Raw genomic sequence first — 13,449 nt, 5'->3', positions numbered from 1 at the left:
AATTGCTACCTTCTGATCTCTACCATTTAAAATACTGTTGTCTTTTTGTTTTGCTATCTTTTTAAAAATTTTGAACATAAAGTTTTGTAAAAATTTCAGAAAGAAAAAAGTAAAATTAAAAATGTATGGATTCTGTATCTCCACAATGGTGTTGCAGAAGACCCCTCTGAAACATTAAATCAGAGGTACTGAGTATGACAGGATGTCAGCATGAGACATGTTATTAATTATGTACATCTTACCTACAATCTTTGGTTTTTGATGCAATGTTGGTGTCATTTTTCCCAAAAGACATCAGTCTTGTTACAGAAATGAAAATAATACAAAAAGCATAAAATAATTTGTCCTCAAAGCATGTCTTGAGATAGTAATCTATGGTTCTCACACCTGGCTGTATATCAGAATCATCTCTGTAGACTTTGGTTTTTTGTAAAGACAGGGTCTCACTACGTTGCCCAGGCTGGTTTCCAACTCCTGGCCTCAAGTGATCCTCTCCCACCTCAGCCCCCCAAAGTGCTGGGATTACAGGCATGAGCCACCACACCTGGCCTCTGTAGACTTTAATAAAGACAGTTACCTAGGCCCTGATCCCTTGAGATTCTGATTTAGTAGGTCTAGAATTGGGCCCAGACTGCCCAACATATTTTATTCCTAGTTACCAAAGTAAAAAGTATTCATTGGGGAAATTTAAAAAATATAGTAGTATAGAAAATAAAAAGGAAAGTATCTTTAATTCTCTTTCCTTGCCAAATCCCAATCCCTAAGGCTAAAGAGTGCCAATACTTTAGTATGTGTCTCTGCAGACTCTAAAAATTAGGTCTCTCTTGATATAAGTAACTCTTTTGCTTTTTAAGCTATATCATGTATAAATGATTAGATAATTTTCATGAAATGTAGATAATATATCTACTATGATATGACAAAAATATTGGCCGTATCAAACATACAAAAGCTACAGGCTGCAGGGCACACCTCAAAACATCATGTTTTATGTCCACAGTAGCTAAAACAGTGATCCCTGGGGCAGCTGATGGGGACAGACATTCTATAATATATGTATCACACTGAGAAATAAACACCCTTCAAAGGTGAAACTGTGAGGTGTCCTGACCTGCAGGTGTTGATGGGGTGGTATTCACACACCAGCTTGATGTACCTTTCTCCAAGATAAGTATGCCAAGGGATTTATTTAATGATGTCTAATAATTATCCATCAGGGAGGCCACTGAGTTTGTGTTTTTGTAGTTTTTTTTCCCTTCAAAGTAGTATTCATACTGTATACGTGATATTTAAATATGCCCCATTACATAGACAACCTGTGGCAGGCACTGTTCTTTGATCCTCCAATAGCCCTTCCTCCTTTTATTACTTCCCAGTTAGCTCAACTCTAGAGTTTGCTCAGGGATTGAATGGAAATCCCTAGAAGGTAGGCCCCTCTGCTAGCACCAACAGATGAATTATGACTGGGACAAGAAAGGCACAGTAATCTAATTCTAAGGCATTAATATTAAGTCCAATACTTTCAAGTATATAAAGCAACATTAAAAACTGCTAACTTAGTTTTGGTAGAGAATAGTAAGAATAATTGATATGTCAATAACTTATGTAAAATGTTTGAAGATGCTCAAATATTTTAATTCTTTCTGATATTTTTCCCTTTTTAACCACTAATTTGCTATTACTGAAGAGTCTAGTCAAGAAAAGTAAATTTATACTTGTAAAATTAGGAATTATGGATTCTGAATTATTTATCCTTTTTTGGTATTTTCTAAAAAGACTTATAAATTGAGTTTATTTATTAAGAGCTACAACAAGGCTTCTTAATGTCCTTAAGATATTTGTGGCATCTGTTCACAATTATTCTCTTATTCTTAACTAAAACTAATTAGAAAACATCTATAAAGGAGAGATGAATCAACGATCACATGTTTATTAGAAGACAAGATGTACAGAGAAGAACTTTGATAAGCATTGAGCTTTTACATGAAAGGTGGGGATAAAAACTGCAGAGGTGGGGTAGGTGCTCACCCTGCTGAGCACAGCACTCTGAGAAGGTCACACTGTTGTGGATGATGACAGAGTGAAAAGGTGATCTTTAAGGACTATGATGTTACAAAAGAGAATTAATTAAATGGGGATTTCACTGTGTTACCAACCCCCTTTTCTTGCAGGAGATGAATCAAGGCATTTCTAATTCCAGTTACCAACAGACTTAATTTCAATAAGATGGTTTTTATTTAATGGATACTTTTTCATTTATAATTATTAAGGAAAAAGTGACTATGCTGTCACAAATATTCTGAAATACAATTTAGTTAATTTTGAAAATATCTTGGGTTCTTATTTCTAGCCCAATTAGCATATATGCCAAAACATCTGGATTGATATAGCTGTTATGCCAAAATTCTATGTTCTATATGACTACTAAAAAGAATTTTTAAATGTAGCCTTATTTCACCAACACTGAGATAAATGTTTGTTGCATATTTTAAAATAGATTTTTAAAATGATGCTGAATGTATTTGTATTTTTCTAATTTTTTTTTTTTCTAGTAGAAAGAAAAGTTGACTAGCAAAGGCAGGTAAAATTTTCCTTAGATAGTAGAAACAAATAAGGGATATATGATGAAAGAGTTTCTAATAAATATCAGAATTCTAGATGTCCCAATTCTAGGACATCTCTAGAGTAAAAGCTTTGATTTCTCTAGGGCAGTGGTTGGCAAACTAGAGTTTGTTTTTGTAAATTAAATTGTATTGCAACACAGCCACACCCATCATTTACATACTGTCTCTGAGTATGTTCACACTATAGCAGCACAGTTGAGTATTTGCCATAGAAACTGTGTGGCCCACAAAGCCAAAAGTATTTACTGTCTGGCCCTTTCCAGACAAAGTTTGCTGACTCCTGTCCTAGGATATCAAGAAAAATAGTCAAAGATGTTCAATTCTGTTACCTTATTTTAAAGGACAAGTTGAATGTGGGTTTGATGTGAAAATAAATTTCATTTTTTCTCTTCATATGGAAAGAAAAAATTTTGAGTGGCAAATGGAATATTATTTTGAAGCTTAATTTCTGCATACTTGAGTGTACATAAGTAAACAATAATAGCTTTGCCAATTCTTAGGAAAGGGGTTTACTCCATTTTGCTTTTCATCTGTTAGAAATTATAACTTGAAAATGTAAAATGTTCTAAATCTCATGAAATTTAGTAACAATCTGATGTTTTTAAATAAAGAAATCTATTAATACTACTTTTTCAAAAAATAGTTTAACAAAAATAAATTTTTACATTTATTTCTATTTTTATGATAGTCAATAGTAATTTTCCAAAAATATTATTATATCTTTCAAAGAAAATGTAAAAACAAATAATTTTATGTTTGAGATATAAAATCTTGATTGGCTTATTATATGCTTATTAATACAATGTGGTAGATGTATACACAAACACAAATGAATCGCTGAAAGTTACAAGCTATTATTATCCATAAATAAAATATATCTTACTGAATGCCAAACTGTATGTTTCGTATAAGTTAAAGCTTTAAAGCAGTGATGTCACTTATGCAAAATGAAAAGTGCAACATGCCCTTGTGTACAAATTGTAAGTGCCGCTCACTTACATTGTTGATAGATTTATGCAAAGCTTCACCGAGAGAGTGCCGCTATGAAGAAAAGATCACAGGAATAAAGGGAAACATTCAGAAATCAACTAAGTGAAAGAAAGAGAGATAAGAAGGGAGAGTAAAACACAGAACATTAATTATAATGTGCTCAAGAAAAAATAAGCTGAAAACAGTTCTGAGAAAGAAATTAAACAAAAAGAAATTTAAGACACAGTCTAAATTTATCTGTAGTCTCTTAAAACAATGTCTGCTATGTTTGTGGGCTGTCAGACTTACCTATGCAAAACACTAAAGGCTAGAACATATACATCAGACTTCAGTCTAAAAGAGAATGGTTTCTGAAGAACCTAGAGGGGATATTACTATTGTAAATTCCTCCCAGAAATCTACAATATAACTATTCAGAGCTTTACATCCAGTTTGCTTTAGCTTTATGGAGGATTTCTCTTAAGAGAAATGAGCAGATGAGAACCACAACACTAACTTGATTGATCACATAATTTTGGGGCCAGAAATAAATATGAGATAATTATTGAAAATGTGAAGATTTAATAATCACCTGGTTTTGTACTTGGGAAAAGGAAAAAGAGATGACTTTATATCTTTTTAGTCCTATTTTCTAGGATATATTTGGCAAAATTATCTATGATCCCTGTCCATGTTCCAGAAATTATTTGAAATTTTAAGTGATAAACCATTGGAGAAATTTATATCCTCCTTCCTCCTAAATATGGGGGATAATAAAATTGTGACTTCATTTTCAATAACCTCACTTTTATCTTCCCAAAATACAAAATAGTATATTTAATTTATATCAGTGGTCCCCAACTTTTTTGGCACCAGGGACTGTTTTCATGGAAGACAATTTTTCCACAGACCAGGGAGGGGGAGGATTATTTTCGAGATGATTCAAGCACATTACATTTATTATGTACTTTATTTCTATTATTATTACATTGTAATATATAATGAAATAATTATACAACTCACCATAGGTTGGGGACCCCTGATTTATATTACTAATTTAAATACAAAAGTTACTTTTAAATGGTTTTTATTCTAGACACTAATCAAATTTTCAGACAGAATATAATTATCTTTTATTTTGTTGCATAATGTGATTATTCCTTAGAGTAGCATGAATTAAAGATAGTTTCAATTTGGAAAACAATTTTTTACTAATAACTAAGACTAACATATTTCGGGATATAGTTTACTAGAGTTGAAAAAATAATATGAGAAGGCGAGAAGCCTCCCCCAGTGATTCCGGAAGGTAGGACCTCTGCCCCAGGGGGCCTGGAGACACAGCATTGACCCAAAAGGATTATTCTCAAGCCTTAAGATCTCATGAAGTTTGTTTTGCACTTTGAACTTACTTGGAATCAACAGAACCCTTTCTTCTTTTCTGTTTCTCCCTTTTGGGATGGAAATGTCAATCCTATGCATGTCCTGCCACTGTACTCTGGAAGCACAAAACTTGTTTGGTTTCACAGGTTTGCAGCTGCAGAGCCATTTGCCTGAGTCTCATCCAAATCTGATTTAGATGATATTTAGATGAGACTTTGTTTGGATTTTAGACTTTAGAGTTGAAGCTGGAACAAGGTAAGACTTTTGGAGTTGTAGTGAATGTATTAATATTTTACATGTGAGGAAGACATAAACTTGAGGGAGCCCAGGGGTGGAATGTTATAGAATGAATGTTAGTGTCCCCCTCAAAATTCATATGTTGAACTCCGGACCCTGAATGTGATGGTACTAGGAAGTGGGGCCTTTGATAGGTGATTATGTCAGAAGGGTGAAGCCCTTATAAAAGAGACCCCCGAGAGCTCCCTTAGCCCTTCTGCTACATGAGAATGCAGTGAGAAGACAGCTGACTGTGAACCATGAGGCAGACCCTCACCAGATATCAAATCTTCTGGCATTTTGATCATGCACTTCCCAGCCTCCAGAAATTGTAAGAAATAAATTGCTGTTGTTTATAAGCCACCCAGTCTGTGGCCTTCTGCCATAGCAGCTCAAGCTAAGACACCATAAATGCCTACTTGAAGTAATACAAGACAAACTAAAAATTTGTATGCAAAAATATTATTTGGAAAGCATTGTATATGAGCAAGATCCATGTTAACAAAAACTGATGTCTTATATAATAGTCAACTTGATTAAAGCACCTTAAATTTCTTGTTAATTTTTGACATGAGTGAAAAGGCCTTAAGGGCTCCTCTTTAACTGAGAGCACTCAGAGACTTCTACCTAGAAAGCTTTCTTAATGTGTTCCATTTCTGTTCTTGAAGGAGGAGTAAAATCAGACTTTCAGACAAATGAGGAAAAAAATTGTAAAATAACTAAAAAAAAGTTGCTGCACTTAGAAATTTAGCACTTTGTACATAAAAAACAAAGCTCTTAGGAGTTATTTACCTCATTGTTCTAAACCTCAGTTTATGCATTTAGAAAATAGGACAAGGTTTTACATGCTTGCAATTATCATTATATAAATATTGAAACCCACCAAACTGTAAGCTTTTAGAGGACAGAGAACCTGTGTTATTCATATTTTGCATCCAAAGTGCCTAACTTGGTGCCTGGCACAGAGTAAATGGTCAATAAATGTTTATTCAAAGACTCAATAAATGCTAAGAACTTTTAATATTGAGTTACTTTTCGCCACTCTCTACCTTACTTCTCCCCTCTCCTCAATAACAACAGAAGCAGTAAAGAGAATTCTGGAAAACTAAAAAGAAATAAGTTATTTAGATGGTATATATATATATATATATCTCATAGAGAAATCCTGTTGACAAAAGTCAACAGATTCTAAGATTTAGAAATGTACCCTCTCAGGGAAATGAACTAATGAGTATACTAAGTATACTGAACATTTGTCCAGAAAATATAAATCTCAGCACAGAAAGGCTGCCTAGAGGGAAGCAATGTTCACTGACTGGCATCTAGCTTGTTCCACCCTAATCAATTTTCTATATTGCAGCCAGAGTTTTGGAATCACAATATTTGAATATTTCATACTTCTGATTAAAGTCCTTCAATAGCTCCTCATTGCTCTTTGGATAAAATTCCAGTTCTCTAACAATGCAAACAAGGCCCACCATATTCTGACCTGCCAACCTCCCAGATTCCCAACTCTCTTCTCTCCAGGTCTTAGGAGCTGCCTGAGGCCTTTACATGCTCTGCTCCTGCCCTCAATAATCAGAATGCTGTTCTCCTTCTCTTGGCCTGGTTCCTTCCCTTTCAAATCTCAGGTGAAGAATCCCACATCCAGAGAAACCTTCCCCAAGTTCCCAGACTATGTTAGGTCTCCCTGTTACACATGACTGTTTACCACAGTTGTAATCTAATACCTGCTTTCCTACCCTGCAAGCACAAGGAAGGCAAAGATCACTCTGACCCCACTGCTAGGCTGGCACAGGGCTTGGCATACCAGAGGCACTCAATTTTGACTGAATAAATGGATGAATATATGAAAGTAGATACAAAAGTAATTCCTTACACCCAGATTTCAGCACCTAGAAATTTTTTTTAAATAAACATGGAAATGATGCAGGCCAAGACTAGAGCCATTGAAAAAGCCCAAGGGCTATCACAAAGAGCCTATAAAGCCATACTGAATGGTGGAAGTGGGAAATAGGACACACCCAGAAAACTAATTGTAATTACATCAGAATCACCATACTATTATGTAATCAAAGGTGCTACATTGCCATAGGGCTTAATAAAAAGCACTACTAATGCTTGATGCGTAGATGACATGCCATATGCATATACCCACAGGTTTTCATAATGGTTATTGTTTGAGTTCCAATTCTAGTTTGAATAAAAAAACCTCAAGCAATAGGATAAAATTCTCATTACTGACAAAAGATGCATCATTTCTTAAATTCCTAACTTTCTTGAAACAATACCAATATTAATCTTGCACTGAAATTCAACTAAAATATGTTAAAGCTTAAAAGAATTCCAAATTCAACATTTAATATATAGTACTATAATTTCTTAAAGCAAATTGTGCAAAATCTTTTTCTAATGTTAATTTTAAATATACTACCAGAAGAAAGCAACCAACAAATCGAGGATTTAGAAGTGGGATTCACGGCTCTAATAAGTCTCTCAAAGCAAAAAAATAAGTCACAAACCATTGTTCGATACTTAAACTAAAATAGTAATAACATAATATGAATTTCATTCATTCTGGGAGGCTGAGGTGGGACGATCACTCAAGATCAGGAGTTCGAGACCAGCCTGAGCAAGAGCGAGACCCCATCTCTACTAAAAATAGAAAATAATTAGCCAGACACCTAAAAATCTATGTAGAGAAAGTTAGCCAGACATGGTGGCACATGCCTGTAGTCCCCACTACTTGGAAGGCTGAGGCAGAAGGATTGCTTGAACCCAGGAGTTTGAGGTTGCCGTGAGCGAGGCTGACGCCACGGCACTCTAGCCCTGGCAACAGAGGCACTCTAGCCCTAGCAACAGAAAGAGACTCTGTATCAAAAAAAAAAAAAAAAAAAAGAATGAAATTCTTTTTTGAATTTCATTCATTTATGAATGAAATTAAGGTGGAAACAAGCTAATATGTTAGGTTATTCTTAACTCTTGTCTCAAAGACTCAGTCTTAAATAACTTTACAATCCCATGACCACTGAACCCTTTCATATCCAAAATATTTTAATTCTTTTTAGTATCTTCTGTTACATGAAACAGAAACAGATTGAGTTGAATTGTTACTATAATGCTATCTAAATGTTCATAAGTATTTTTCAAGTGTGTCCTGGGCCTTAGCACCTCTGAAGTCACCAACTGTTCTGGATGTCATGGCAGGTTTCACTATAGTGTTCCGCAGAACAAAACTTGCCCAGTACTCATTAGTAACTGCCTAGTATTTTAAATAGTTCTTTTAAAGCTAGGTACAGATTTCATAGCTCCATCTCATCACTCTTTTCTCCTAAAGGTGCCAATTTAGGAATTGGATGAATTTAAAATGGTGGTTTGGGTAGAGAAAAGAAAATTAAAAATTAATAATGAAATACTTCTAGATTAATTTAGAAGACAATTTAGTACTGTTTATATTAGAAGAAAACTAAAGAGGAGGAAAAAAATCTCAAGAGGAGGAATACTAACTGCATGAGTCTGATAAAAGAAGATATAACGCAGCTGAAGTAATGATGTCATTAATTTTTTTGGCTGAAGAGAAATTAAAGACAAACTTCCAAATTTACTAAGCAAAATATCGCAAGTTAACTTTGAATCCAGGAACTGAAGTAGGAAGAATGAGGAATGATGGATTTTGGTTGGTTTTTGCTTGTTTTTAACTCCATTCCATATTTTCTGCGAAAGCAAAATCAGGTCATGCCAACTATTCCCATTCTCTTTTCTAGCTGGTTTTTCTCTTTTCTCCATATGCTATTTCTCTTCACTCTTTCTGTTTCTTTTCCCTTTGACTTCCCTTATGCCGGCCACCTCTTTCCCAGGGCTCAGGATGGAAGTGATGTCTGTTTTACAACGTTTCCTGCTCTCCTGGTGTCTAGGAGAGCAGTCAGAGCCTTGAGGGCCAGCCTCCCTGCTGTCAGCGCTGAGGGATCTGGCAGAGTCTCTGACTGAGTTACCCTGGAAAGACATGATTATTCCAGGGCTCTTGCTGTTCTCTCTTCCTCAGAGTCTACTTCCATTTATTCTTCCATTAAAAGGTAGTGCTATTACTCATTTAAAAAGGACTTAAAAAAAGATACATAAAAACTGATGAAAATGTAATTTTTTTCCTATAGGCAGAAATATAATTTCTAAAAGAGAGAGAATACTTTCCTTACTAACATAAAACTTAATTTAAAGCTAAGAGAAGCAGTGGCAGAAGGAGTATTGAGCTGTAACGTCAAATTTACCCAATAGTTTTGTGATCTAGATAGTCTAGACCAGTGCTATATAACTGAAATATAATTGAAAGGCACAAATGAGAGCCATGTGTCTAATTTAAAATTTTTCAGCAATTACTTTTTAAAAAAGCAAAAAGAAGAGATAAATTGATATTAGTCATATGTTTAAGCTGGTATTTCTAAAACATTATAATTTCAACATTAGAAATCAGAAATTGGTATGCAATAAACCTTAATGAAATGGGCCTTCTAATTACTCTTGACCAGGAGTACTTATTGTAAGTCTCTTTTTCTTACTCTAGTCATTGCTCTTTCTTACTGAATGTGAAAAATTCTGAAATACCCTGTGCTTACAAAATCAGTATATCTAAAACAAAACTTACCCTCTTGACTCCCCACTGCTTCCTACCCCAACCCAAATGAGTAGCTCATTCTACCCACTTGTCTTGGATGATGGTCTCCTTTTCATTACTCTGCTCAAATCCCAAATCACCTTTAACATTTTCTTCTCCTTTCCCTAAGTAGTCCATCAACTCATAGGATTTGTTCCTTTATGGTTTCTCTTACATTCTCAGTGAAATCCTGGAGTACAACAGTTATTTTCTAGTTTATCTATGCTAATGTGTGTACCCTATACATTTTAGAAGTAGGAAGAAAGGAAGATACTACAATCTTGGGAATGGCTGGATAGCATGGAGCATCACAGAACAGTTCTACCTTTGGAGACAATTAATTCCTGGTTTTCTTGATATTTATATTTAATCTTTGAAAACTGATAAAAAAAATCTCTCTGTAGAGCTGGCAAAACCTGAAACTACTATGTAATAAATGATTTTATGATACACAGAACCGCAAGATGCAAAGCATTAAGTCTTCTCAGGAATGAACCTTGTTGAATAGACATCCAAAGCAAAAAAAAGACAAATCAGAGAAGGATGAAATCTGACATTCTACTATGAGAGATTACAGGAATAATAAATAAAATAATTTAATAGAAAATGAGTGGGAGAAGTGGTGGGCTCACTTTACAGAGCAAGCCTGGCCAAAAAATGTCTATGGTCAATAAGTTCTTGTTGAAAATCTAGGCAGACTTCTAGGAGTTTAGGATTAGTACCACTCTACTCAGTAAAATCTGTCCTTCTCAGTACCTAAGTGGAATGTAAAGTATCCAACTTCTGGTAAGAGCTGTTTCCTTTTGCCACCAAGTCTGGCTATTTTTTAAAAATATTTTGTAGGAATGGGATCTCACTATGTTGCCCAGGTTGATCTTGAACTCTTGGACTCAAGGGATCCTTCTGCCTTGGCCTCCCAAAGTGCTGGGATTATAGGTATGAGTTACTATCCTCCTTGTTCTTATTTTTGTCTGAGTTTCAAAGGCTTCAAATGATTCACAAAAAGTCCTCTGTGTGTGTGCGTGTGTGTGTATATGTGTGTACACACATGCACACACATAGGTATTGTCCCTTTTCAGAGTAACATTATAAATTATTACAAAATACCAGACATAAATTGTCAGGTCCTAGCCCCAAATATTACTATTATTTATTTATTTTGAGACAGATCTTCTTACTATGTTGCTCAGGCTAGATTTGAACACCAGGCTCAAATGATCCTCCGACCTCAGCCTCTAAAGTAGCTGAAACTACAGGTGCAACACTGCATCTGGCTTTTGAAAGACGCTACATATATGTACTTATACATACAAATCATCTTACAAAAAGCCTATCTTGTTTATTTTGAAGTTCATCATGCTCACAAATAGAAAGATAATAGTGGATTTCTAGTGCTAAATTACCGAGCTGCTGCTTGTCCAAGTTCTGTACTTGCTTATCAACTGGTGACTCACAGTCAGTCCTATTTAATTACTGGCTTTGCAGGAGAATGCTAAGAATTCATAAATTTAGAAGTTGTGTAAATGAGTAAAAGTGTGCAAATTCTTTTCATTATAGTTATAAATCTTCTGGAAATAGGTAAGCATGACATAAAAAGATAGATTTAGGAATATTACCACCTTTTGTTTATGTAATACTCTCTCCAAGGAGCTTTATTAAAGCATTTTGAAGCATAAAAGCCAATATCCCATTGGTGAGAAAGAAGTAAACTGCTCATTTTTGATAAGTGGTTTTAGGTAATCAGGATACATTTAATAAATTTTACCTTCTGTTGCCCAAATGGTATCTAGTAAAAAAAGATTTTATACTTTCAAAAAATAGGTAACTTTCCCATTTAATATTGTGAATGTGTTTAGTTCAAATATTAAACTATAAAGTTATAAATTCTTCTTCACTAAGTAGGGACTACATATATAACAATAATTTAGCACAATGTTTCATAAGTTTATGAATGTCTCCCTGATTTTATATATTTTTAAAATCTTAAGTTTGCTTATGAAAAATAACAAAATACAGTGAATTAACATAGAATGTTTTACAATATTTCCTTAGACAATGTCAAGGGAAATGAATATTCATAATGTACACATGACTAATTACCTGGTTTAAGAGATCTTCTACTTTCTTCTGCCATGAATCTCTAGCTGCATTTTTCTCTCGCTCTTTTAATTGCAAAAGTTGAGACATCGCTGACTTCTTATCCTCTTCATGTTGAAGCCTTAACTCTTCCCGAAGTTTAGAACACTCCCGTCTAGAATAAAATAATAAATGCATTCACTTTATAAAGAGAATTATTCCTTCGGTAACTGTAGCATAGTCGTTCACAGGTTTCCTAAGCACTCAATCCTCTACAAAAGTCTGTGACTGTAAGTAAGAGTAGATTATTTTATAGTTAAGAACTATACGGTAAATTGGTAACTTACACAAAATCATTGATATACCAATGCATTAATGGCAGAATAGGTACTAGAACAAATAAATCTTCTGACTTCAGGTTAGTTCTCTGCCTATTTTATATTTAAGTAAATGAAATCAGAGAAAAAAAGATTTCCAATTGCTCTGCATCTAATCATCGAAAAACTGCCTTTAAAATACTGCTGCTATGTCTTTAATAATGTGACAACATGAGCCATACAAGATAAAAATGTTCTTGCCTATCAGTATTTGGTGAGATTACATTATAGAGTAAAAAGCATACCTAAGATTTTCAGTCCACTTGATTTCTAAGTCATGGGCCATTCTCTCCACTCTGAGCTTCTCTTCTTCTTTCATGGTTGCAAGTATTTCTTCATGCTGTTGCCTTTCTTGTTCTAGCTCATCCTGAAGAATAAAAACTTTTCAATGAAGACGAGTCTTAAAAAGCAAAGATACTGCTGGTTATTTCAACTAAGTAGAGTGCTTATATTATAATTTTTAAATTCTTCTATTGCAAAAATTGGTAATGCCTCTATGACAAAAAACATATAAAACATTTTAAATTTTAAATATCATTTCTCAGACTATATTTTATTCAAGCTTATAATGTAACAAAGTATTTAAATACTTTAAAGTCAGCATTAATCATTTTAATTAAGCCTTCCATATCATAAGTATCTAACAATAGATTATCTAATTATTTTCACATATTTACACATTACATAGATATGTTTTCAAATTCATTCATATCATATTCAAAAGTATGGTATTTATTCAAAACTTAAGTATTATAGATGTACTACCCCATGGCATGATCAAAATAATTATGTAGTATTTAGCCTACCATTATGTAACTTCAAACGAGCGGTCCACGTGTTCAGTGTTATGGTAATGTGATCCAATACATACAAAATCCCTGTGAACTCGTATAAATCAAGTGATACTCTGGAGCCTAGGGATGGATGGAGGTGACCTGTTTGGACAACACTGGCAGCCACAAGTCCCTGCCAGCAGTGCAGTTGTTCTTGGAGTACAAGGCAGAAGAAGAGCAGATAATCCATCCTCCTGTGAGCACAGTGGCCCTTTTTATCCCTGCTAAGAGCATGTGGTGCAGCAGTTTTCAGGGGTATATCCAGA

The 13,449-nt window shown here is 34.3% G+C and overlaps 1 protein-coding gene across 5 annotated transcripts in view; it reads right to left on the bottom strand.

Annotated features, from left to right (window-relative positions):
* FAM184A (family with sequence similarity 184 member A) overlaps window positions 1–13,449 on the bottom strand; it is a 149,059-nt gene that overhangs the window by 32,292 nt on the left and 103,318 nt on the right. For all 5 annotated transcript variants that reach the window (XM_076003025.1, XM_076003024.1, XM_076003027.1 and 2 more), the window contains 2 exons: window positions 12,596–12,717; window positions 11,998–12,148 (listed from right to left, as the gene is read on the bottom strand). In XM_076003025.1, coding sequence (XP_075859140.1) covers window positions 11,998–12,148; window positions 12,596–12,717 — 273 coding nt within the window. The remainder of the gene's footprint in view (window positions 1–11,997; window positions 12,149–12,595; window positions 12,718–13,449) is intronic.

The sequence above is a fragment of the Microcebus murinus genome, chromosome 5, assembly GCF_040939455.1.
Source record: "Microcebus murinus isolate Inina chromosome 5, M.murinus_Inina_mat1.0, whole genome shotgun sequence".
NCBI lineage: Eukaryota > Metazoa > Chordata > Mammalia > Primates > Cheirogaleidae > Microcebus > Microcebus murinus.
This window is presented reverse-complemented; position numbering and strand designations above follow the sequence as displayed.